The sequence below is a fragment of the Portunus trituberculatus genome, chromosome 14 (genome assembly GCF_017591435.1).
Source record: "Portunus trituberculatus isolate SZX2019 chromosome 14, ASM1759143v1, whole genome shotgun sequence".
Taxonomy (NCBI): Eukaryota; Metazoa; Arthropoda; class Malacostraca; order Decapoda; family Portunidae; genus Portunus; species Portunus trituberculatus.
The window spans coordinates 16984184-17009672 of record NC_059268.1 but is presented as its reverse complement, the minus strand read 5'-3'; the positions used below and the strand labels follow the sequence as shown (position 1 = coordinate 17009672).

General features: G+C 43.9%; 1 protein-coding gene across 5 annotated transcripts in view; it reads right to left on the bottom strand.

The window, feature by feature from the left end:
• The window catches only part of LOC123503362 (alpha-mannosidase 2-like), a 402577-nt gene that overhangs the window by 189863 nt on the left and 187225 nt on the right, over positions 1-25489 (bottom strand). For all 5 annotated transcript variants that reach the window (XM_045253043.1, XM_045253045.1, XM_045253042.1 and 2 more), the window contains one exon: positions 6643-10271. In XM_045253043.1, the coding sequence (XP_045108978.1) occupies positions 6643-6954 (312 nt within the window). In that variant the 5' untranslated portion in view covers positions 6955-10271. The remainder of the gene's footprint in view (positions 1-6642; positions 10272-25489) is intronic.

Here is a 25489-nt window from a genome sequence, read left to right as displayed (position 1 = left end):
ATACCATGCAACTATGCCCTCCCCCTCTCAGCCTCCCCTCTCCCTATCATCGCCCCTATCCTTGCCTATCTTCCCAATCGTGAATAAAGCCGATCACCCAACTTTGTCCCCCTTTTCATTTTTTCATGGGCGAAAAATATGAGGGGGGGACGTATGAGAGAGAGAGAGAGAGAGAGAGAGAGAGAGAGAGAGAGAGAGAGAGAGAGAGAGAGAGAGAGAGAGAGAGAGAGAGAGAGAGAGAGAGAGAGTATACATTAATAGAATCACCATCAGATTTGTTCTCTCTCTCTCTCTCTCTCTCTCTCACACACACACACACACACACAAGAAAAGTTTGCATTCGCGTGCATGGTAGTTTATTGATTTGTGTGTGTGTGTGTGTGTGTGTGTGTGTGTGTGTGTGTGTGTGTGTGTGTGTGTGTGTGTGTGTGTGTGTGTGTGTGTGTGTGTGTGTGTGTGTGTGTGTGTGTGTGTGTGTTCAGTAGTTGTTTTTCCATCTGCATATTCATCTATTAATATATTTGCCCGTGTTATATATTTATTTAGCTGGTTAGTCTATTTTTTGAGAGAGAGAGAGAGAGAGAGAGAGAGAGAGAGAGAGAGAGAGAGAGAGAGAGAGAGAGAGAGAGAGAGAGAGAGCACAGCATAAACAAATAATAAATACACAACAGTAGGTTAGGTTTGCTTATAATACAAATTTTTTTCTCTCTTTTTCTATGCATTATTTATTTCGTTCACCTGTGCACCTGTTTTCTATTTTTCTCGTCCCCCTTTTGCCAACCTTTTGTATGTACACTGCGTTGCGTTCGTGTCTTGCTTCCCTCCTTTGTTTGTTTACCTGGTCGGTTGATTGCTTTTAATATTGAGTATACAGGGATTTATTTTTTCTCTCTTTTTTGTTTTCTTTATACAATATGGACTTTTCACGGGAATTTATGGGCTAAAGGGGGATACTTTTTGAGGTACCTCTTATCTGAAAGCCCACCCCTTAGGAAACCGTTGCCCCGAGTGAGGAAGCCCAGCCTACACTCGGACTGTGGACAGGATTCGAACCCGTGCGCTTGGAGACCCATCGGACCCCAAAGCGCGCATGGTTCCACTGTACCACGGCGCCTCCTCTCCCCCCCTCTCTCTCTAACTCTCTCTCTCTCTCTCTCATATGATACACGAAAGGGTAGATATGCATCCGATTAACATCACAGCACAATATCACCTATTACCAATTAATACAAAAAATGAGTCCCAGTACTAGCGGGAGGGAAAGTTATGCTGTAGTACCAGTATTAATAACGTTCGTTTTTATGGCAGCGTGACAATAAGTATCCTGGCTGGGAATTAATGTTATGGCAATTTGTTTAATCCTTCCCTACTCGCCAATTGGTCCTGGAAACAATAGTGTGCTAAGATTTTTGTTTATAGTTAATCAAATTAGTGTAATATTTTATCACGTGCACGTTCGAAAGGGAGAGTGAATGACGGTGCAGGAGAGGGATTGGGACTCTCACCATGTCGGTTATGTCCCTTGGGTTAAATTGTTTTTGCTATGAGTTTTAAAAGGAGTATTTTATAATTTCACTAATTTTGCTTCGGCCGTTTCAACCATTCCGCGTTGGATGAAGACTGTACAGCAAAACTGCACTTCATCACTGTGGAAACTGCAGGTGAAGTAAAAGCTCTTGGTACAATAGAATAAGAACAGTTTGAAATGATAATGATAAAAACAACAGATATAACACCACCACCACCACCACCACCACCACCACCACCACCACCACCACCATCACCAACAACAACCAACATTACCAATTTTTCTCAAGGGATCTGCATTGGTAAATGAAGAAATATGAAAAATACACTAACGAAACACAGGGTTGAAATAGTAGTAGTAAAAACATTTCTAGCACCACCACCACCACCACCACCACCACCACCACCACCACAACACGAGCAGCAGCAGCATTCCCATCACCGTACTGGAGACAAATAAGGCCACTAATGACAAAAGTGAGACCAGATGACATGACTATTACAACCACCCATGTCGGCAATGATAGACACCCATCACCACACCACGTCCTCCCTCCCTCTCTCCCCACCCACGTACCCACCATAGGTCTCTAGTGTCAGGAGTGTCAGGGCATCACGTTTCACTGGTGTCTGGATTATACTTTGCAGTCAGGGATCCCACATACATCAGATTTGTGTACGATTAGACCATTTTATTTACATTAGGAATGGTCTATGGAGGTCAGAAGATTAATGGTCACAGTCTTCACTATTTTAATCCCCTCATAAGTTTCTGAAGCTGTATAAAATCAACAATTAGTAAGCAGAGTGAATATGGAAACGCGTTGTGGTACTGACGGGGTTAATTTTTCTTATCAGCGTGACATCAGCGTGACATTCATCGCTCCTGGACGCTTCACTCTTCACTCACTCAACACTCCAGCACCAGTTCTCTCCTCCCCGTGTCGCCAGCAGCACTCCTACGCTTCCCTGCCGCAGTAACGAGTGTAGGAAGGGCGTGAGGTTCATTGTAGTGCGTGTTATGTCTGTCGTTTTGCATTCCCACCAGACCTCATCCATTCAAGTCCAGCGTTTGTATAATTTTACGTTCAGTTTCGTTTAATTTCATACCTTGCTCTCACACACGTTCACTTAATCATGTCTCCTCCCTCTCTTCTCTTCTCCCCTCTCCCTCTCCCCTCCTCCAACACCCGCTTTGTTCTTCACGTCTCGTTGTAACAATAAATTCTCCTGCACTTGTTATTTTCCTACATGTACTCATTAACTGTTCCCGATCCATTCCGTGTGCACCGTGACATTTGCACGTGACATATGGGCATTTTTCTTCAATACTTTCGTGCACAGTAACTTAATTTTCAATCCTCTTGTCCCTTGCTCCCCTTGATCACTTTACAACGCTTTAGTGCTTTAACGTAAGACAGTTTTCACCAGTCGTAAAATTTATAGTGTAATGAGTTTTTAGAAATTGTAATTCTAATATATACCAGTGAAGCGAGAGTAGCCTTACAATGTTCAGTCGAGATTCTGGCTTGTATTCTCAAACACTTCTGCGCTTCACTCCACTATTTGAAAAGGCTTTATTTAAATTTACACTGAGATTTTTAAGGTGTTTTCACAGTTGTAGAGGCAGTGTGACAAGATTTCTACTTTATTAACTGGAGAAACATTCTTGAAAACGCCGTTAATCATTTATGTAGCCTTGGAAAATAGTTGTGGTGAGAGAGCAAAGCGTTTCTGCATACGGACCTTTATACTATAGGAAAAAGGCCAGATTTCTCCCACCTTTGGTACTGCAGTGTAAAAAAGAGCTTAAATATTTCAATGGTGTTACTAATTATGTTTTGTTTATTTACAGGGAGAGAGCAAAGTGTGGCTGCCTGGTGTTTGATGATGGTGGTGGTGGTGGTGGTGGTGGTGGTGGTGGTTGAGGTATTGGTGGCAGAGAGGAGAGTAAGAGGGTCGTATCGATAGAGTTATGAGTAGAATTATGAAAACATTAATGTATTTTGTGGATTTCTACCAATAATCATAAAAAAAAAATAAATAAAATAATGAAGGTATTGCACATGTCGATTGAAAACCGTAACAACATAGAGAGTGAGTGACTGGCGCTCTCACAACCTTCACTTAACCTCCTTTAGAGAACAAGCATCGTGTACACCGCGCGATTATAATCAACAGGCTAAATTTAGTATGATGGGATTATACGCTAGCGGATTTATGAACAATACTCAGGAGTGTCAAGGATATAATAAGAGAAGAGGCGAGGGGGAAACATGCCACAGGTCCACACCCTCGAGCCCTGACACACGCCTGCCTACAGTAGCATAATGGTCCGTATTCTGAAACGCTCGCTCTCACCACAACTATTTTGGAGGGCTACATAGATGATTAGCGGGGGTTTTCAAATGTTTCTCTAATCAACCCCTTCAGTACTGGGACATTTTTACCTTGAATTTTGCGTACCATTAGACAATTTTATAGACATTAGGAAGGGTCTATGGAGGTCAGAAGATTAATGGCCACAGTCTTCACTATTCTAATCCCTCACATAAGTTTCTGAAGCTGTAAAAATCACCAAATAGTAACTACAATGAATATGGTACTCAAAGAGATAAATAATGTAGAAATTTCGTCACTGACTCTACAACCGTAAAAACACCTTAAAAAAATACGTGTAAACTTAAATAAAGCCTTTTGAAATAGTGAAGGTGAGGCACAGGAGTGTTTGAAAATACGAGGCAATGTTGGAGCTCCACCCTCATGCTAGCGTCTCATTACTCCCCCTCGCTGCCCTGCCATGAAGTGTAGGGAGCGCAACAGATGACCATGGAGGGCGGTGGTTAGGAAACGTGACCCCGCCATGAAAAACTGAACTCAGCAGATAGGAAACATTAGAAAATAAGACATGAAAGCCAAGATATTGCAAGAGATGGATAACCTGAACCAGAGCATAGTAGGGAATAGTGCTAAATAAATAAATACATTAATAAACGTCAGAAAAAAGCTTGAAACAAAGAGACCAATGATATAGATGTTTGTTCATTGTTATGTTGTTTTAATGATTGGAATATAATAATAATAATAATAATAATAATAATGAGCTTAGAGTGGCGTTCGTTCATCAGTCATGTAAATATACTAAAACGTTTAATATGAAGAAGGAGGAATAATAATAATAATAATAATAATAATAATAATAAAAGAAGAAGAAAAAAAAAGAAAAAAAAAAAAGAAAAAGAAAAGAAAAAGAAAAGAAAAAGAAGACAAAAGAAGAAGACAAAAGAAAACAAAAGAAAACTGAAGACGAAGAAGAAGAAGAAGAAGGCAAAAGAAAAAGACGAAGACAAAAATGAAGACAAAGACAAAGTAGAAGACAAGAGAAGAAGACAAAAGAAAAAGACGAATACAAAAATAGAGACGAAGACAAAAATAAAGACGAAGACAAAAATAAAGAAAGACGAAGAAAAAGAAGAAGAAGAAGCGGTAGGACTATCATATAAACTATACCGTCAAAGCCTCCGTTTTCTTTTTCTAACCCTTTCGGCACGATGACTAAGCCAACGCCGATCATCTTTCTGAAATATCATATGCATTCTTACTAAGCCCTTCAGTACCATGATGCGTTTCCATACTCATTCTGCTTACTATTTGGTGATTTTATACAGCTTCAGAAACTTATGTGGGGCAGAAATAGTGAAGACTGTAGCCATTAATCTTCTGACCTCCATAGACCCTTCCTAATGTCAATAAAATGGTCTAATGGTGAGCAAATCTCAAGGTAAAAATGTGTCCTAGTACTCAAGGGGCTAAAATAGTGAAGGCTGTGGCCATTAATCTTCTGACCTCCATAAACCCCTCCTAATTTCAAGAAAATGGTCTAATGTTACACAAGCCTCAATGTAAAAATGTGTCCATGTATTGAAGGAGTTAAAATAATGAAGAGTGTGGCCATTAATCTTCTGACCTCCTTAGACCCTTCCTAATGTGAATAAAATGGTCTAATGGTACGTAGATTTCAAGGCAAAAATGTGTCCATGTATTGAAAAGGGTTTCCTACCTATATATTTTTTTGACGTCGATATATGATTGCTCTGAAATTGCTGTTTAATCTGTCATCCACCTCTCTTCCTCCATTCATCTCATCCACCTCCTCCCTCCTCCTCCACTTCCATTTCCACCTTTATCTCCCTTGTCCTTTCTCTCTCTCTCTCTCTCTCTCTCTCTCTCTCTCTCTCTCTCTCTCTCTCTCTCTCTCTCTCCTTTTTATATATTTTTTTCTCGTAATCGTTGTTGTCGATCTCATTCTTCTCCTCTGTTTTCCTGTCCTTATTCTTCCTCCACATTCTCCTCCTCCACCATTTATTTAATCTTCCTATCATTATTTCTCGACCTTGTCTTCCTCCTCCTCCTTTTTTTTGCTTCTTTCATCCTTTATTTGAAGTTTTTTTTTCCACCAATGCCTCCTCTTCTTTCTCCTCAGCTACTTCTTTCCCTTTACTTTTTGCTTCTTTATCTCTCCGCACCTCCCCCTCCTCCTCCTCTTTCCACTTACATCTCAACTTTATTTGATTAGGGATGCGTTACTGCCGTTCCTCAGTCGTGGGATGTTTATAATTACGTTTTCCCTCCATAAATGCAATAGTTTGAGTGTTTCTCGATGCTTGGCTGGATCTCCGGGCAGTGTGGTCGCGCTATCTGTCCTGGCTCGTTTCGCCAAGCTCCAGGAGAGGCAAACGTGACAGGAACAATGCTTTATATTTATCTTTTCACTTAAGGTTACTTCAAATATTCTTGGCCTAAACCGGGGCCTCTGTCTCTCTGTCTCTCTCTCTCTCTCTCTCTCTCTCTCTCTCTCATAAAGCATTGTGTATTACCACGTATCACATAAAAACGCCGTGTCGATACTCATATAACATTTTTTTTTCTCCCAATCAACAAGTGTTCCCATAAAATTGTAATTAAAAAGAATTGTCATTTACTCACCGTGGCAGTCCTATCTCTCACACACACACACACACACACACACACACACCAGGCGGGCCAGTCAGCTGTGCCGCGCCTGGGACCCCATCACGAGACTAACCAACTATGCTGCTTATATTCATCACTTACCTGGAACTCAAACTTGGGGAACTGGTCGACGGTATTGACGTCAGTGGTGGGCGGAGTGATGGCGCGGCACTGGGCTGAGGGTATGATTTGTCCCAGCCCTTCATCCACCACTACCCCGCCGCCACTCTGCCTCTCCGCCCGTCGCTCCCCGCCCCGCCCGGCATCCTGCTGCTGCTGGAGCTTCCCGTCCTTCATGAGGTGTGGGCCATTGGTACCATACGAGTAGTAGTATACGTAAACAAGGGCACAGGCGGCAAGCAATCCCAGGAAGGAAAGCCGCAGCCACCCGCGTCGAGGCACCATCTTCACCATGTTTTTGTCAGTGTTGTCAGTTTAGTCAGGTTGGTGAGGCACACACTTGCACTCACCCACACGCAAGGAAACCCGCCGCGTGGCTCTATACACTCCACACGCGGGTCCTCCTCTAAGGTTCTGTCGTGCCTCGCCGTTCCAGGAGAGGCCGCCGCTGTGTGTTGCAGAAGGGCCACTTTTCCCTCTCGCTTTCGCTTAATTCTTTTTTACTGTCTTATTTAGTTTAGTCTCTCCTCGTTTGTGTCGTTTCTCTAAGCGGACACAACTTTTCTCCTTTTCCTCTTCCTTCTCTTCACTTGCCTCACGTCTCTCCTCCCTCTCGTCCTCCTTTTCCTTCTCCTTCTCCTGCCTCCGACGTGACCCGCGCTCCGTCCCGCACCCTCGACCCCCTCCAAGTCGAGTGATAAATGATGACTCGAGCAAATCCTTCCTCAAACACACGTGACCTTGCGCGCGGCGGAGGCACTGACTAATGACTCCTTTCTCCACCTGCTGCGGCTGTTGTTGCTGCTGCTGCTACTGGCTGGCGACGGCTGCAAACTAGTCGTCTTCACATACAGACACTTTCCAACAACAATAAGAACAACAGCACAACAACAACGAGAAACACAACACTAAGTCAACCTGTGAAGAATTTTGTTGACTTGTATTGAGTTTCCTGCGGTGAGTGATCAGTTCTCAACCACACGAGAGTTAGTGGTCCGCCTCGTCCAGCTTCCAGTAGTGTGGAGAGAGGCGCGGAAGGGGAAATAACTCTCTTGATACGCATGGATCGCTGGAAGAGAGTGAGTGTGAAGGTGAGTGTCTGGGCTGTGATGGGCGGTCAGTGGGTTGGCAGTACTGTATTCGCCTCACTCCCGCTCCTTTTTGTTTGCTTTCTTTCTTAGTTGATATTCACTTTCTCTTTTGTTTCTCTTTTTTCAGTCTTTCTTTCTTTCTTTCTCGTCTTTTTCTCCACTTTTATCACAGGCACATGTTTCTCGATTCTCCTTTTCACACACGTTTTCTGTTTCTCTTCGGGGGGGTTCTTTTATTTATTCATTTACTATTTTATACACAAGTTTGGCATATAAGGCGCTGCGTCGCTTCCATTAACATACGACGCAAATTTATTATAATACTGATTTTTTTCTTCTCAGCGTATAGTTAACCTTACAACTACTTCTATTTCTCTATCATATATATTCTTTTTTTACTGGGACTCGATCGGTGGTGGCTAATACGTTTGTGTGTGTGTGTGAGTGTGTTTATCTGAGTGTGTAGATTTGAGAACGTGTGCGTAAGATTGCTAAATGATAGAAACAAACCAGCGAGACCAGGCGATAGCAACGTACATCCAATCTCTCTCTCTGTGTGCTTCCCCTGACCCTGTGTTATTACTTTCTCTGTCTCGTGCAGGTGTATCTCCGTGTACCTTCCGTGATATGTCTACAGCAGGTGGTGGTGGAGGGCAGGCCGGGCTGGGGACGTTAGAGGGAGGGAAGGATGGACCAGGGCATGGAAGGCTGGTCTAAACTTGTACTTCCTCACCACTACGTACATGCACACGCACAGCACACCTTGACTCATGCACAGTTTGGTCTCAATATCACAGCCAAACGCAGACCTTTCTATCTAATAATACTAAGAAAGAATAGGAATACTACTGAAGAAAAAAATTAACTATACCGCCTCACATAGATAAGAAAAAATGGCAGCCTGGCACCAGCAACAACAACAGTGACAACAAGAACAACAACAATAAAGTGAAGGAGTAAATACAAGTGCTAACGCTGAAGTTGCTCGAGTTATAACAAAGCTAATGGTCAGAGGAAAGTGCTAATAATGACAAGCACAGCACGCCAATCTCGTGGCTTCCAACAATAAAAACTACATCAAGTAACGCAGGCGGAAACAAAACCCCTCAAGACTGATCTATATAGTGCAGCTTTAGGCGACACTGGGACCAACTCTGACTTCTGGAGACTGGAGGGAAGAAGAAAGAAGCGAGGGAAATACTGTAACGATGCGAGCTGCCAAGAATTTCTAGCAGTAGTAGCAGTAGAGGTAACGAGAGTACTAGAATGAGAAACACACGTAGTAGAAATGGGAGGATGTAAAGCAGAAGAAAGAGAAAGAGAGGAAAGATGCAGCGGCGATTCTAAATGACACAGCATAAAGTGGCGAGGCTACTCAAGGCATTGGTCACCAGGATAGGCGCACACAGGTACACGCACTCACTACAGCCATCACCATCGCCCTAGAGACTGCCGCGGGGAGGGGGAAAGGGATAGGAAGGGAGACGAGTGGTGGAATGGTTGTGGACGGGCTGAGGGAGGAGGCGTAGGGATTCAGGTGGAGGGATGCGTATACGTGCTCTGAGATGCCTTGACTGAAGGAGAAGGAAAAGGCGGGATTTTGGACCTGCTCGCTTTTACCCTCAATCTCAAAGAAACTAGAGGGAAATATGAGGCACAGAGACAGACAGACACAAGCGATCAGGCACAGCTATGGTCCTGTCTCCACCATGAACAGCAACAGCAGCAGCAACGACGACAACGACAGAGACGACAGTTGTAGCGACGCGATGACAACAATAGTGCAGCTGTCTTGCGTTGTATGAGCTTGTCAGGTCTTGGCGAGGGTGTGTCTGTATCGTGGCAGCGAAACAGAAACGAGATACAGATACGGAGTGAGAGTAGGGAGAGGGGAGGGAACTGAGATAAGTGTGTGTTTGTGTGTTAGTGTGTGTGTGTGTGTGTGTGTATGTGAAGTCAGTCAGCCAACCAGTTAGCCAACGACAAGCACTGCTACCTTGCTTGCTTTCCTCTCTCTCTCTGTCTTTCTCTCAGCGACCACACACAAGCCAGCACAGCACACTCTATGCCTCTACTCGGCTTAGCTCAGCGCAGCACGCGGACGTCTTCCTTTACAGCGTGGCGAGGCGTCGGCCGCTTTCCCGGTCTTGCTGGTTCGGCCTGCTCGCACCTTCCGGGAATTTATGAACACAACTGACTTTTGTTGCTGTTGCTGTCTTCCTTGTCTTGTTTAAGGTATTGAAAACCGAGGAGGAGGCGGGCTAGGAGCAGCAGGAGGAGGGCAGCAATGTCACAGTGGGCACGAGGCGACAGAAGGTGTGTTTATTGTGACGGTGATGGAAGTATCTTGAGCTGGGGCGTGCAGCATCAGTAGCGACGGCGGCGGCGGCGACGAGGTTGGTGGTGACAGTGGCAGTGAGGGCGGGATGGGAGGCAGGCAAGCATTCCCTCACGCTACACCGGCCGATCTTGTCCTCCTTGTCCAGGGCGCTCTATAATGCCTTCCTGCGACCTTGAGTGCTGTGGAGGAGAGAAGAGGAAAGGATTAGCAATGGTTTGGCTCGTGTGTGTGTGTGTGTGTGTGTGTGTGTGTGTGTGTGTGTGTGTGTGTGTGTGTGTGTGTGTGTGTGTGTGTGTGTGTGTGTGTGTGTGTATCAGATATTAAATTCACCTACTTCTATCCCCTTTTTCCACTCGTAATTCATTTCCACTTCTCTCTTTCGTTACTCAAGTCATGTCATGCGTGTACGGTGTCGTGTGCAAGCTAATCGAGACCTTCGCCTTCCCTTTCCCTTGCTGCCGCTCTTCGGGAAGCTCTACACCCGCGGCTCATCACTACAGGAGACGAAGACCAACCAAACAACGCCGCCACTAATGATGCGACTAATAACTGACTTTTGCATATTATCAACTCGTATCTCAGCAATCCTATCGAGAGAGAGAGAGAGAGAGAGAGAGAGAGAGACTTATCAATCATGCACAGTCCGTATACCATTCAGTCGGTCACTACAAACTGGCACTTCAACCTTGGAAAAATACAAACAGGCAAAGGCAATGGTATGAGAATCAAGGGCCTAAATATTCCCTATCCAATTACAACCCAGTCTTCTCTCCTTCTGACATCTAAGGGACAAAGATGGTGTGTGGCTGTGCTGGCGCTGTAAAGGGACAAAGATGGTGTGTGGCTGTGCTGGCGCTGTAAAGGGACAAAGATGGTGTGTGGCTGTGCTGGCGCTGTAAAGGGACAAAGATGGTGTGGCTGTGCTGGCGCTGTAAAGGAACAAAGATGGTGTGTGGCTGTGCTGGCGCTGTAAAGGGACAAAGATGGTGTGTGGCTGTGCTGGCGCTGTAAAGGGACAAAGATGGTGTGTGGCTGTGCTGGCGCTGTAAAGGGACAAAGATGGTGTGTGGCTGTGCTGGCGCTGTAAAGGGACAAAGATGGTGTGTGGCTGTGCTGGCGCTGTAAAGGGACAAAGATGGTGTGTGGCTGTGCTGGCGCTGTAAAGGGACAAAGATGGTGTGTGGCTGTGCTGGCGCTGTAAAGGGACAAAGATGGTGTGTGGCTGTGCTGGCGCTGTAAAGGGACAAAGATGGTGTGTGGCTGTGCTGGCGCTGTAAAAGGACAAAAATGGTGTGTGGCTGTGCTGGCGCTGTAAAGGAACAAAGATGGTGTGTGGCTGTGCTGGCGCTGTAAAGGAACAAAGATGGTGTGTGGCTGTGCTGGCGCTGTAAAGGAACAAAGATGGTGTGTGGCTGTGTTGGCGCTGTAAAGGAACAAAAATGGTGTGTGGCTGTGCTGGCGCTGTAAAGGGACAAAGATGGTGTGGCTGTGCTGGCGCTGTTGACCTCTGCCTTCCATGAACAGTTTAAAAAATTACATTTGCATGAAATTTATCTGAAATGCGCAGCAGATGACGATGTGCTACAAAATATGACGCAATAATTTGTAACGATGGCATTATGTAGGGGAGCATATACTAGTGTTGTTATTAATGGTACCATTGCGCCGCCACACGCCACGCTCGCCCTCGCGCGGCGCGGCACACACGGACGAAGGAACACTTGTTTATCATCAACTTTATTATTAGAAAAATAAATCCCTAAAAATTATGTGTGTGTGTGTGTGTGTGTGTGTGTGTGTGTGTGTGTGTGTGTGTGTGTGTGTGTGTGTGTGTGTGTGTGTGTGTGTGTGTGTGTGTGTGTGTGTGTGTGTGTGTGTGTGTGTGTGTGTGTGTGTGTGTGTGTGTGTGTGTCTACTCGCAGGATCAATTTGCACGGCACATCTATGGCCACGTGACGTGCATGGGTTGGCGGTGTGTTGTGTTCGGGGCCACGTCTCGGGACACAGCCAGAAGGATGCTCGTGAGAGGTGACTGGCAGAAGTCAGGCGAGGAAGGAGGCACAGCAAATATTTAACTATTTCTTGACTGCATACATGCTACACGCTACACGCACGTAACAAGTTTTTTTTTTTTAAGCTTATAAATCAGACCACGATAGTTAGGCAGTCTTCGCCTTGAACACTCAACAGTCACTCCACTGTCTGGCTGGTAATGAATGATGGTAAGGTAAAGTGAGGCGCCTCCTGGAAGTTCGTGCTTTGCTGGTGCCGCTGCTGTCAGCATCACCTGCACTGGCTAAGTGATTCTGACTTGCAGATTTCTTCACATGTGAGTAATTTGAAACTTCAGACAAGTGGAAGAGTATGAGACATAGGTGACGAAGCACTGGCATGTGTGGAAGGACTCTGGCAGCTTCATGCGCCACACATACAGGCGGGAACTGACTGCCTCTTCAAAAAATAGATTTAACGAATTTTTCTTTTTATCTCAAGCCGATAATTAAAGAAGGTGCAAAGTTATGTTTTTCATTTTTGATTAAAGATAAGACACAGAAGCGCCACGATTCTGACCCATTTGCAAATTAATCATCAACAGATTCATCCACGCTTTGTCCCTGAGCAAAGTTAGTGATACACAAACGATGTAAATCTCTCCATCAGTTCATCAAGGATAATGTCTCCAAGCTGCAGGATCTTCCTATCTTCCTAACATAGAGCCACGTTCCCGTGACCAATGGACTCATTAAGCAGAACGTGAGACTGTTTGAAGCTGACGGTACCGTCGCACTGTGGTGGGTTTCTCTGAAGTCAGTTCTCACATAGCTTACATGGACGTCTTTGGTGCGAAACCACTGTATAAAAAATATTCACTTTAATAAATACTCTTAAATTATCCACCAGCTTCCCTAAAGGAAGGTCAAAAGAGGTTCATTAATGACTAAAGCGATCGATAAATGATGCTACGTCAATGGAACGAGTGAAGGTCAATCCGTGTATTGGTATTTAGATTTACTATAACCAAAGTAGCATTCACGAAATATTGATCATTTAGTAATTGTTCAGCGATCGATGAACAGCTTTGAAATTCAGTTCCGAAAATGAAGACTCGGGAACCTTGCAATGTGGTCACACCTGGACATTGCCAGATAGTGTGCTTACTATTGGTAGGCAGACAGAGAGGCCGCTCAATCTCAACGACAATCCATCCAAGAACCAAGAAGACTCTAAGGACAAAGATACAACAAGAGACGGCACAGTCCACCATTCAGACCAGCGGGAACTGAGGCGCTGTCATTCCCTGCCACCACCACCACCACCACCATCCCCCAAAACCAACACCAGGCAACATTAATGCTATTTCCTCACTAGCTATTTCAGAAATACAGATAAAATATTTCTGAACAGTGCACTTCTGTAGCTAAAGTATCCTATCTGTTCTGCCAGCAGTTAGTGTAGGACCGTGTTATGAAACGGCATGGGAAAGATATACGGTGCAATTTCTTATCCCTTGCATTCAAAGCCCTTATTGAGGCAAACTGTCGCTTCGTGCCACTTTAAGCTAAATGTCTAGATAAATGTTTTGATGTTAGACGGATGTGGAAGGCTAGAGAAACCAAAAAAAACTCGAAAAAAAACCTTGAGTATGTCCCACATAACGCTGAAGACATCAAATTTAAAGGGAATAAAGTTAGTATAAAGCATTACCACCTAACAGCCTTCACTTAGCCCCTTCAGTACCATGACGCGTTTCTATATTCATTATGTTTACTATTTGGTGATTTTAAACAGCTTCAGAAACTTGTGTGGGGATTAAAATAGTGAAGACACCGGACTATTAACAGTCTAACCTCCATAGCGCCTTCTTAAGGTACGATAGTGTCCCAGTACTGAAGAGGTTAACGGCAGCATAATTCACTCCACCGCCACCACCACCCGTTCTTCTGTTTACAAGTGACTATTACAATTACCCCCATCACGTTTCCTTATCTCGCCTGTTTATTGCGCTTTCTGTCTTCCTCGGCCTCTGTCATTACGCTCATTATGCTCCACACTCTTCACGTGCAGCAGAGGGAGCACTGTAGGCACCTTTCATTGCTGGTGAAGCGAAAGCAACGCAATATTGCAGAATTCTGTTTAGCTTCGGTGCATCGCGGTAACACTAGAGTCGTTTGTGGGAAGAAAAGTCACATGAAAAGAGAAAGGAAAAAAACTATTTACACTTCTCTCGAAATGCTTTAGGAGAGAGAGAGAGAGAGAGAGAGAGAGAGAGAGAGAGAGAGAGAGAGAGAGAGAGAGAGAGAGAGAGAGAGAGAGAGAGAGAGAGAGAGAGAGAGAGAGAGAGAGAGAGAGAGAGAGAGAGAGAGAGAGAGAGAGAGAGAGAGAGAACGTGGCGGTCTTCAGTTCCTAATTAAGACAAAATGAATGAGGCAATTAACCTAAACACTCGTACTCTCTCTCTCTCTATCTCTCTCTCTTTATTTGCCCGCTCTCTCGTCTCTAATAAATCACGTAAAAGATGCTTAATTTATCCAGAAAATGAGAGAGAGAGAGAGAGAGAGAGAGAGAGAGAGAGAGAGAGAGAGAGAGAGAGAGAGAGAGAGAGAGAGAGAGAGAGAGAGAGAGAGAGAGAGAGAGAGAGAGAGAGAGAGAGAGAGAGAGAGAGAGAGAGAGAGAGAGAGAGAGAGAGGGGTAAGCAATCACTCTTAACCAAGGCCAGCAGAAGGAGAACCCTCACGCAGTGTAATGGTCTGACATCACCAATACTTCAGTGCTGCTCCATGTCTCGCCCTCATTAACTTACGTCTCTCCTTTTAAATTAGGTAGTTTAAGTGATGGCCGGCTTTCACCAGACCTAAACTCGGCACTCGGCACTCAGTCAAGTATTTTGTTGCGCTAACCTTGACTGCCTCTCTGGAGTGAAGCAATAACCGTGTCAGAGCTCATGGGATCCAGTGCTCGTATTCTCAAACACTTCTGTGCTTCACCTCCACTATGTCAAAAGGCTTTACTCAAATTTACATGAATTTCCTAAGTTGTTTTTACGGTTCTAGAGGCAGATTGACAAGATTTCTACATTATTAACTGGAGAAATTCTTGAAAATCCCGCAAATCATCTCGGTGGCCTTGAAGAAAAGTCGTGGTGAGAGAGCAGTCATTTTGAATACGGACGCAAGAGTTCCTTTCACTGCTAGGCCGCCGCTGCACACTGTACAATACCACCAGAGACGACATTCTTCAGACAACCCTCACGGAATCTGAAGACGTGTTGAGTGTAGTCGAGTGTACCCGAGTGCAACGCGGGTGATGGCGTGCGCAGTGATGGGAGCAGGGATTGCGGCGAGGTGACGTGAAGCGACCCTCCTGTGTGGGCGAAGGCGGAGGCAGCTCTTCGCCATTTCTTTCTTCGCCTCGAGTGACACTGACAAGAATCTATGACGGAAGCTGTAGGAAATATACTCTATCAACCCCTTCCGTACCATGACGCGTTTCCATATTCATTCTGCTTACTGTTTGGTGATTTTATACAGCTTCAGAAATTCATGTGGGGAATCAAAATAGTGAGAACTGTGGCCATTAACCTTCTGACCTCCATAGACCGTTGCTGATGTCAATAAAATGGTCTAATCGTACACAATTCTCAAGGTAAAAATGTGTCCCAGTATTGAAGGGATTGAAATAAGGAAGACTGTGGCCATCAACCTTCTGACCTCCATAGATCCTTGCTAATGTCAGTGAAATTATCTAATCGTACACAATTCTCAAGGTAAATATGTGTCGTGGTATTGATTATGTAACCGGCAGTGGGAATGATACTGGGAGATGCTGATATCATTCAAGTTGCATCAGAGTTATTGCAGCAACGCCCAGCACCTCTCCTGGAGTGGCAACACTTTCATACTCCTCTTCCTTTCCATTACCATCGACAAGACACTTTTTTTTATAACCTCGCTTTATTTGACCTTTATATAGCAAACTTTATTTTCTTCAACACTGCTCTTTTAATATTTTTCTCGTATCGTCTGAATGCTGTAAATGTTACCCAGTATTTCATGAATTATAAACTTCGTGCGCTTTACAGCTTAAAAGAACATGTTCCGGTTCTCCTTACTGAAAAAAATAGTTTATTCACATTTATTTTGGTGTGTGTGTGTGTGTGTGTGTGTGTGTGTGTGTGTGTGTGTGTGTGTGTGTGTGTGTGTTTTTTTTTTTGTCTGTCTACGTGAAAAATACTCACTGCTGCAATACTATCATGGAATAGGAAAACTTTGCGTGTTATTCAGAATGTTTGGAGCATTGTTACCAGATGGAGCAGTGTTACCAGATAACTGTAATGGAGCGTTGTTAATTTCCGTTATGTGTCCCACTTCAGTGTTTCATCTACAAATAAGAGAAGTTTTTATTTTTGATATTTGTAAACAGGACATTGATATTTCTCATTTTAATTTTTTACGTCCTTTAAGAGAAAAATCTTTGTATACATCACCCAACAAAGGATTATTCATTGAGTATTGGCATTAGTATTGTGAAACCTTCAATTTTGTCTACAGTACTATTGATATTGAGATATTCGTCATTGTCACTGGTCACTGAATGAAAACGCTCACTTTACTAGTTCATTTATCATTTCTCAGTCACACTAAATTCATCAGTATCAATATTTAAGCTAAATATTTATATCAACCCTTTATACGCCACTGTCCCCTCCCCTCTCTCTCTCTCTCTCTCTCTCTCTCTCTGTGTGTTAACAAGATCAGAAGAATTAAACATCTAAAGGGGAACAGACGAACCATTTCTTTAACTATATAACAATAGAATAACCACCACCACCACCACCACCACTACTACTACTGCCACCGCCACCATCACCACCACCACCACCACCAGTAACAACAAGAAGTCTCATTCCTTGAAGCTGCGTCTCATACATTTCACCGCATCCCTATACAGTAATTTCCCTGTCACTGCGCCTACACCAACACTCATTTCCCTGGGCCTCCTTGCTTCCTATGCCCCACGACACCCACGATACCTACACCTTCTAAGATCGAGTGGGAGAGAAGCACACCCCACGTAACCCTAGCTAGATTATGACCTTGTTTGTGTTTGAGGGAATGTAACTCAATTCACAGTGAAGTTTTCCCAGCGAGCAATTTTCAACCTATTCTCCAGCTCACTAACTGAAGTAACAAAATATTTCTTCCCAGCTCACCAACCAGTTAGCAGTCAGAAGCAAGCAGAGATTCTGTCCAACTCTCCAGTGCAAGAGTTAACCAGTACTCTCAATCATTCATACCTTTCTCTGGTAAACTCTGGAACTCCTGCCTGCTCCTGTATTTCCAACTTCCTGTGACTTGACTTCATTTAAGAGGAAGGTTTTAAGACATTTATTCCTACGTTTCCGCTAATTCTTTTGAACCTGCAAGGGGACTGGCAACAAACGTGGGATTTTTTTCATTTTATGTTGCCATTGCCCAGTTTTTTCCCTCTTAAATAAAAAAGTAATGATAAAAGCTGAAAAAGAGAAAAATACGAATGCATATACATGAAACTACGCCATGAAAGATGAAATTCAAATTTGTCTCATTCCCTTTTCTCTCTCTCTCTCTCTCTCTCTCTCTCTCTCTCTCTCTCTCTCTCTCTGAGTATAATAGATCTGAATATTACCAGGAATTCACCAGATATAGAGTAAAGCTAGTAATGGATTTTTCATCACGAATAAGGGTTATATAATACCTCTCTATGATTGATTGGTCAACCTTTTACACAGGATATGCCAGCGCCAGGCAATTTGTTTTCTCACTCTACACGGCATTGCGGGAATTACACTGTGGCTTAACTGAAGTGGTTTTGGTAGAATGTTGGCAAAACGGATCTTTTCTACCGCGATGGACACCTGGCACTGTGTTTTAACCCCTTCAGTACCGAGACACGTTTTTATTTTGTCATTTGTGTACGATTAGACTATTTCATTGACATTAGAAAGGGTCTATGGAGGTCAGAAGATTAATGGTCAGTCTTCATTATTTTAAGCCCCCACATAAGTTTCTGAAACTGTATAAAATCACTAAATAATAAGCAAAATGAATATGGAAACGCGTCAAGGTACTTAAGAGGTTAAGATAATCAAGAATGGCACTAAAAAAGATGAAGAAACTATGATGAGAAATAAACACAAAGAAAGGGAGAGAGAAAAGGCAAAGGAGAACATTTCAAATAACAACGAAGAACGCAAAATAACAAATGAAGGAGTTTAGATTACGAAGAACAAGAAGGAAACAAGGAAACAGTAAGGAATGGAGGAAGGAGGGAGGACAAGGGAACAAGGGAAGAAAGAAGGAAGAATGGAAAGGGAGAGAGGGAGGGAAGGGGGGATGGATAGAGAAGAAGAGGTAAAGATGGGTGGTTGAGTGGTCAGGCAATGCAGGGAATTCTCAATGATGGAAGATGAGGAGGAGGAGGAGGAGGAGGAGGAGGAGGAGGAGGAGGAGGAGGAGGAGGAGGAGGGAACGAGGGAGGAATGAGGAAAAGGATGAAGGAGGATCTATCACAGAGAGGCTTTGGGATTATAGATGACAGCTGTGTATCAACTGAGAGAGAGAGAGAGAGAGAGAGAGAGAGAGAGAGAGAGAGAGAGAGAGAGAGAGAGAGAGAGAGAGAGAGAGAGAGAGAGAGAGAGAGAGAGAGAGAGAGAGGAGAGTCCAAGCAATTAGCAAACTTCCAATGAGTCTTGACCCCAATACCTCAATACTTCACGCTGTCTGTCTCGGCGTCTCCTCCTACAGTGCAGACCAACAGCAGAGTAACACAATGCACTGCTTCATTAACCCCTTCAGTACCAGGGCGCGTTTTCATATTCATTCTGCTTACTATTTGGCGATTTTACACAGCTTCAGAAACTTATGTGAGGATTAAAATAGTGAAGACTCTGGTCATTAAGCTTTTGACCTCCATAGACCCTTTCTAATGTCAATACGTCTAATCACACCAAACTCTCATGGCAAAAAATGCTTCCCAGTACTGAAGTGTCAACTCCTTCAATACCAGGACGAGTTTTAAGAGTCATTCTGCTTACTATTTGGTGATTTTATACAGCTTCAGAAACTTTTGTGAGGATTAAAATATTGAAGACACTGGCCATTAACCTTCTGACCTCCATACACCCTTTCCTAATGTCAATAAAATCGTCTCATCACACCAGAAATTCATGAAGAAAAATGCGTTCCAATACTGAAGGAGTTAGAGAATCTGAATCACTTGACCGCCATACCTACACTATTTTCAAATGGTTTTAACTCAAATGACGTATTTCAATAACGCTTTTGTGGCTCTAGAGACAAATGAACAAGCTTTCTGCATTAATAACACGACAAGCACTCTCATGAATAGATAGCACTGATCTAGTCATCTCTGTGGCATTGGAAAACAGTCGTGGGAGAGCAAAGCGTTTTCTAATACGACACTAAATCCTCTATCAGTAATTTCCTTTTGACTTGACTAGCGAAGGATTCTTAACACATCACAAGGTAGAGGACTGATGGAAAGCGTTAGGCATGTGGAAGTACGTGTGGCAGGTTACTTGACTTCCAACCACGACTTCTTGATCACCACGAAAGGCACTTGATACTCGTACTTTCCTGTGCCTCCTCAGTGTAGTGTAGTGATTCCCCTGCACTAGACGCATCTCAGCTCACCTCTATCTTGTGACTCCCACTGATGCAAAGACTGTCGGCTTCTTCATCACCTTCACTGAGCTCAGAACCACTCCATCTTTGCCCATTTACCATTTATATAAGAGAGAGCGAGACCGAGAGAGAGAGAGAGAGAAAGAGAGAGTAATGATAGAACAGAGGGAAGTCTCGAAAATCTACAGGTAAAAATCGTCAAGGGTTGGGTTTCCGCTTTACCTGTCTGGCCAGTAACCGACGGGACGAGGCAGCGGTAGAGGGGAAGGTAGGGAAGGAGGCGGGGAAGGCGAGATGAGGCTGACGGGAAGGGTGGGGAGAGACGGGGAAGGCAGACTGATGAAGGGGGAAGGCTGGGGCAAAGTATGGAGTAGGGTAGAGGAGAAGGAAGAAAGGAAAGGAGGTTGAGTAAAGCGGTAAAATGTCTCGAGTTTGAAAGATGAGAGGCAAGACCTGGGAGAACGAGAGAGAGAGAGAGAGAGAGAGAGAGAGAGAGAGAGAGAGAGAGAGAGAGAGAGAGAGAGAGAGAGAGAGAGAGAGAGAGAGAGAGAGAGAGAGAGAGAGAGAGAGAGAGAGAGAGAGAGAAAGGTGAATTTTACCTTCTTGCTTTAATTACTACACTTCACTTAGACTTCGGAGACGAAAAAGAAAATAAATTAACAAAAGCTACACCACCACCACCACCACCACCACCACCACTGGCCAACGGGATGTAAGTGGCGGCTCAATTCCAGCCAATGACACTTCACCACGATTCCTATTGGCTTAGAAGAGGCTGCGGCCCATTAGCAGGTCTGTAAGGCAATCAGGCGGGCGATGCTTGTAACGTCTAGCTGCGCCTGCCCCTCTCCCTAACCCTCTCCCTGGAATGGAGGAAAAATTAAAGACAGAAGTGGCAAGGACAGGCCAAAGGTAAGAGGCAGACAGGAAGGAGTGCAGGATATAAGACGGAATAAGGGAAGGAAAGGTTTTGAAAGAAAAATAAGGAGAAACGAGAGAAAGGTTGTCTTGAGAGGGATGGAGAAAGGGAGGAATAAGGGAAGGGAGGAATAAGGGAAAGAAATGTTTCGTGAGAGGGATAAGGAGAAGAAGAAAGGAGAAAATGACTGTCTCGTGAGAGGAGTGGAGAGGAAGAAAGGTGGTATATGAAATAAGATGAGAAAAAAGAATAGAAAGAGGGAAATGGAAGTAGGGAGGGAGAAAAGAGGGAAAAAAGGTCTAGTAGGAGAAAAAAATATCTTGGAGGAGGAATGGAGAGAGAGAGAGAGAGAGAGAGAGAGAGAGAGAGAGAGAGAGAGAGAGAGAGAGAGAGAGAGAGAGAGAGAGAGAGAGAGAGAGAGAGAGAGAGAGAGAGAGAGAGAGAGAGAGAGAGGAGAAGGAGGTATAAACAATAACATGAAAAATAATAAGAAAAAAAAAACATTGTGAGATGGATGGAGAAGAAAAAAATACAAATGATAAAAAAACGACAGAAATAGAACAGGAAGACGAAAAAAAAAAATAATACAGCGAGAGATAACGGAGATGAACACATTGGTGGGAAAAAAGAAAAAAAAAAAAAAAACATCCAGCTTCGTACATCTGTGTGAGCGTCCAGGAAATGAAGACCAATTCTTTCATTAAGTAAAGGGACGAATTAAAGGAAGCAGACACGGTAAGATTAGATTAGTGAAGGTAGTAAACTCTTTAGTCATCCTCTTTTTCAATCTTACCCTCTTTTCTCAATTCCCTCGCTCGTAATCTTCTTTTCCTTCTTTGTTGCTTTTTTCCTTCCCATCCTCCCTCCTTTTTGATAATGTGTGTGTATGAGAGAGAGAGAGAGAGAGAGAGAGAGAGAGAGAGAGAGAGAGAGAGAGAGTAATGTATATAGCTCAATAAATTAATTTGTAAAAACCACTCCAGTTAGCTTGTATTTCTCTCTCTCTCTCTCTCTCTCTCTCTCTCTCTCTCTCTCTCTCTCTCTCTGGTGAATTAAAACGTGGAGATGTGAAGTAACATTAATTTGTCCGATGAACCAATACATCTGACACAATACTAATGGGGAACGAGAGCGAGAGCGAGAGAGAGAGAGAGAGAGAGAGAGAGAGAGAGAGAGAGAGAGAGAGAGAGAGAGAGAGAGAGAGAGAGAGAGAACTATATTATGGAAAACGTAGACAATAGATAGAAATGGGACGAAGAGAGGAACAAGAGAGAAAGGAAAAAGGAATGAAAGACTAAAGGGAAAGCATAAAAGGAGGAAATGTGGAACCATGAAAGTGACTGAACCACAGGAAACAGGATGAAAAAAAAAAGGGGGAAATTGAGCGGCAGGAAAAGTGTGAGCTAGGGAAAGAAGTTTAAGAGGAGGAGGATAAACAAGTGACAATATGGGATGAGAGCATGAGAGGAGGGAAGGGAGAGGAAACTACAGAGAAAGAGTGTGGGGAGACAAGTGTAAGGGGGAGGTGGAGGAGGAGGAGGAGGAGGAGGAGGAGATGGTCGTGGTGGTAGGAAAAAGTCGACAAGTATATTTCTGAGAGAGAGAGAGAGAGAGAGAGAGAGAGAGAGAGAGAGAGAGAGAGAGAGAGAGAGAGAGAGAGAGAGAGAGAGAGAGAGAGAGAGAGAGAGAGAGAGAGAGAGAGAGAGAGAGAGAGAGAGAGAGAGAGAGAGACTTAAAACCCCACCTTTTCCCCATTTCCTTAGACTGAAGAAAGAAAGAAAGACACATTTAAGAATATAACACTTATCTTATTTCAAGCGGGTAACATCAAAACATCTTCAAAACTGAACTGAGTCACACGTTAAATTCTTCTCTACTCACTTTTCACGTTGCGACAATTAAGTAGACTCCTTTAATCCCTCCTTTTTCGTATTTGCGAGTTTTAGAGGGAGCTTAAAACAACCTCCTTCATACATAAAAAGAAACACAACCGTAGGAAACTCCTACAGTAAACCTCATTCACGTTAACCTCGTCTTTTTTATCTTTTGTTCCAACACTAAAAAAGTAAAAATGTTGACTTACTTTCTTCCTGCTTTGTGACTCGACTTCTCATTTTTCTCTCTTCTCGTAAACCTTGCACTCATCCCCGCGAGTGTTGCCGTGATGTGCGGAGCCTCCTGTTGTTTTCTCGCCGGAATCCCATACCACGCACCTACTGACGCTAGCTTACTAATGCACCGCGACTCTCGAAGACATTGCGCGGGAGGTCGTTCAGTGCCAAGGCTCGTATTCTCAAACATTTCTGCGCTTCACCTCCACTATTTCAAAAAGGTTTTCTTAAAGATGAGTTTTTAAGGTATTTTTACGTTTCTAGAGGCAGAGTGACAAGATTCCTACATAATTAACTGGACAAACTCTCGAAAACCTTGCTCATCATCTCTGTGCCTTGGAAAATATTCGTGGTGAGAGAGCAAAGCGTTTCTGAATACGAACCTAAGTGTCACGGTGTCTGGAGAAGCGAAGGCAAGCGTTGTTCATCCCACCGCTGCCACCATTGTTAGTCTCCATAACTCCAGTGTATGAGACACGTATAGAAATGTATATCTTTTAAAAGTTTGTTTACTCCATGGTAATTCATAACTGATCTACTTTGATGATACATATGAAACTCTCTCTCTCTCTCTCTCTCTCTCTCTCTCTCTCTCTCTCTGATAATAGCACCTACAAATCGAAAGTCTGAGAACATATGGACAAAGAATCAAATTGTTCGTCACATGTCTTGACTTCACGACTTCTTTTGTTCGTCAGAAGGGAAGGAAATTATTAGTCTGCTAAATTGCTCGCACACACACACACACACATATTGTTCTTGTTCTCCATTTTGTTCTTATTTTCATTACCATTATCACTATATTTCAATGAAGGTTAAAAAATAAGAATGTGAGCGAGAGAGAGAGAGAGAGAGAGAGAGAGAGAGAGAGAGAGAGAGAATAAAGAGAGAGACAAATGATAGTAGGCAGAAAGGAAACAAATGATAGTAGGCAGAAGGGAGAAGAGAGAGAGAGAGAGAGAGAGAGAGAGAGAGAGAGAGAGAGAGAGAGAGAGAGAGAGAGAGAGAGAGAGAGAGAGAGAGAGAGAGAGAGAGAGAGAGAGAGAGAGAGAGAGACGAAAGGGGAGCACAAGATTAATGATGTCAGAGAAAGAGATCGCTTGTGAAACTACAATGGAGAAGAAACGAAAACTAGAACAATAATAAAACGAAGGACAACAGGAACAAGAACAAGATACGTATAGTGCTAGTAACAGCTGCATTATATCACCACCACCACCACCACCAACAGTAGCAGTAACAAGAACATCGATAGTAGTAGTAGTAGTAGTAGTAGTAGGAATAACCAATAAACTCAAGACTAGCAGCACCAAAACACAGCAACAGATACAGCAGCAGCAACAGCAAGGACAACACGCACAGCTGTTAACAAGGCTGCGATACGCGAAGACTAGTGAGCACGCAAGCTGTTGGTGTTTAATGACTTGGGACAGACAGCAATAAGCCAATACCATTATCCCGGAACCAACAGTTGTCACATCGGCAATCGCCTCAAACTGGTGCTGAGTTAAGTGGGGCTTGTTGCCAGGGTGCCGCCGCCTACAGCACCACACCGCGTCTGCTACAGTAATTCCGTCATCTGAGGAGCGGAGAGCTTGGCAACACTGTCACTGGGCGATGCTCCTCTCGTCTGATTGGCGTATGTATTTCCGATAAACTAAGTGTGTATTCCAGCCGATACTCCTGTTTGCTAAGATATAAGAGTATACACGAGCGAGTATACTGGGAGTCTCACTATTCGTATTCTTGAGTTTCTGCGCTCCACTACGACTGCTTTCAAGAGACTAGTTGAAGTGACAGAAGTGTTTAAGGATATCGTTAGTTTTAGTGATAGATGAATGATGTCTTTCCGTTATTATGAAAGGAAAGAGTCATGAGAGCGAAACTAATCATCTCTAAAGCCTTGGAAAATAGTAGTAGCAAGAGAGCAATGCGTTTCTGTGTACGAGGTAAATTGACAATAACTTTAGCAGAAACATTGCACGGACACACACACACATACACACACACACACACACACACACACACACACACACACACATAGAGAAATAAAGGCTGTCTCCATCCATCCCCGATCCCCCATAGTTCCTCCCTCCGTGATTACCTTTCTCAAGATCAAGAAACAAGGCCCCATTCCACCCCCACCATTCCTGATCCCAGCCTTGGCCCTCCCCCTGGCCGTTCCTGAGGTAGTGGTGCCGTTCCCAAGACAATCAGGAAGGGAAGAAAGTAGTTACTCCCCCGCCCATCCCTACCTCCCTCCCCCTCATTACACGACCCGTCCCCTCCAACTCTCGTCTCGCAGGAGGAGGAGGAGGAGGAGGAAAGGTTGGTGGAGATTGAAATCAACAAATTTGGAAAAGAGCCTCTCTCTCTTTCTATCTCCCTTTATGTCTTCCTCTCTCTCTCTCTCTCTCTCTCTCTCTCTCTCTCTCTCTCTCTCTCTCTCTGATAAACATGTACAGACACACAAAACACGAATAACACCATAAATAAAAAGGAAAGATACTATAATTTTCCACTATAGAGGACAAAATCTATTCCAGCACACGGCATGATAAAAACAATAAAGCGTATCACCAACAAACACAGAAGAAACAGGAGGCAGGAGTGAATTACAGCGGGAAGATCAGAGCAGAGGCCTGGCAGACGAAGGTGAAGTCACTGGCACAGACACGAGGGAC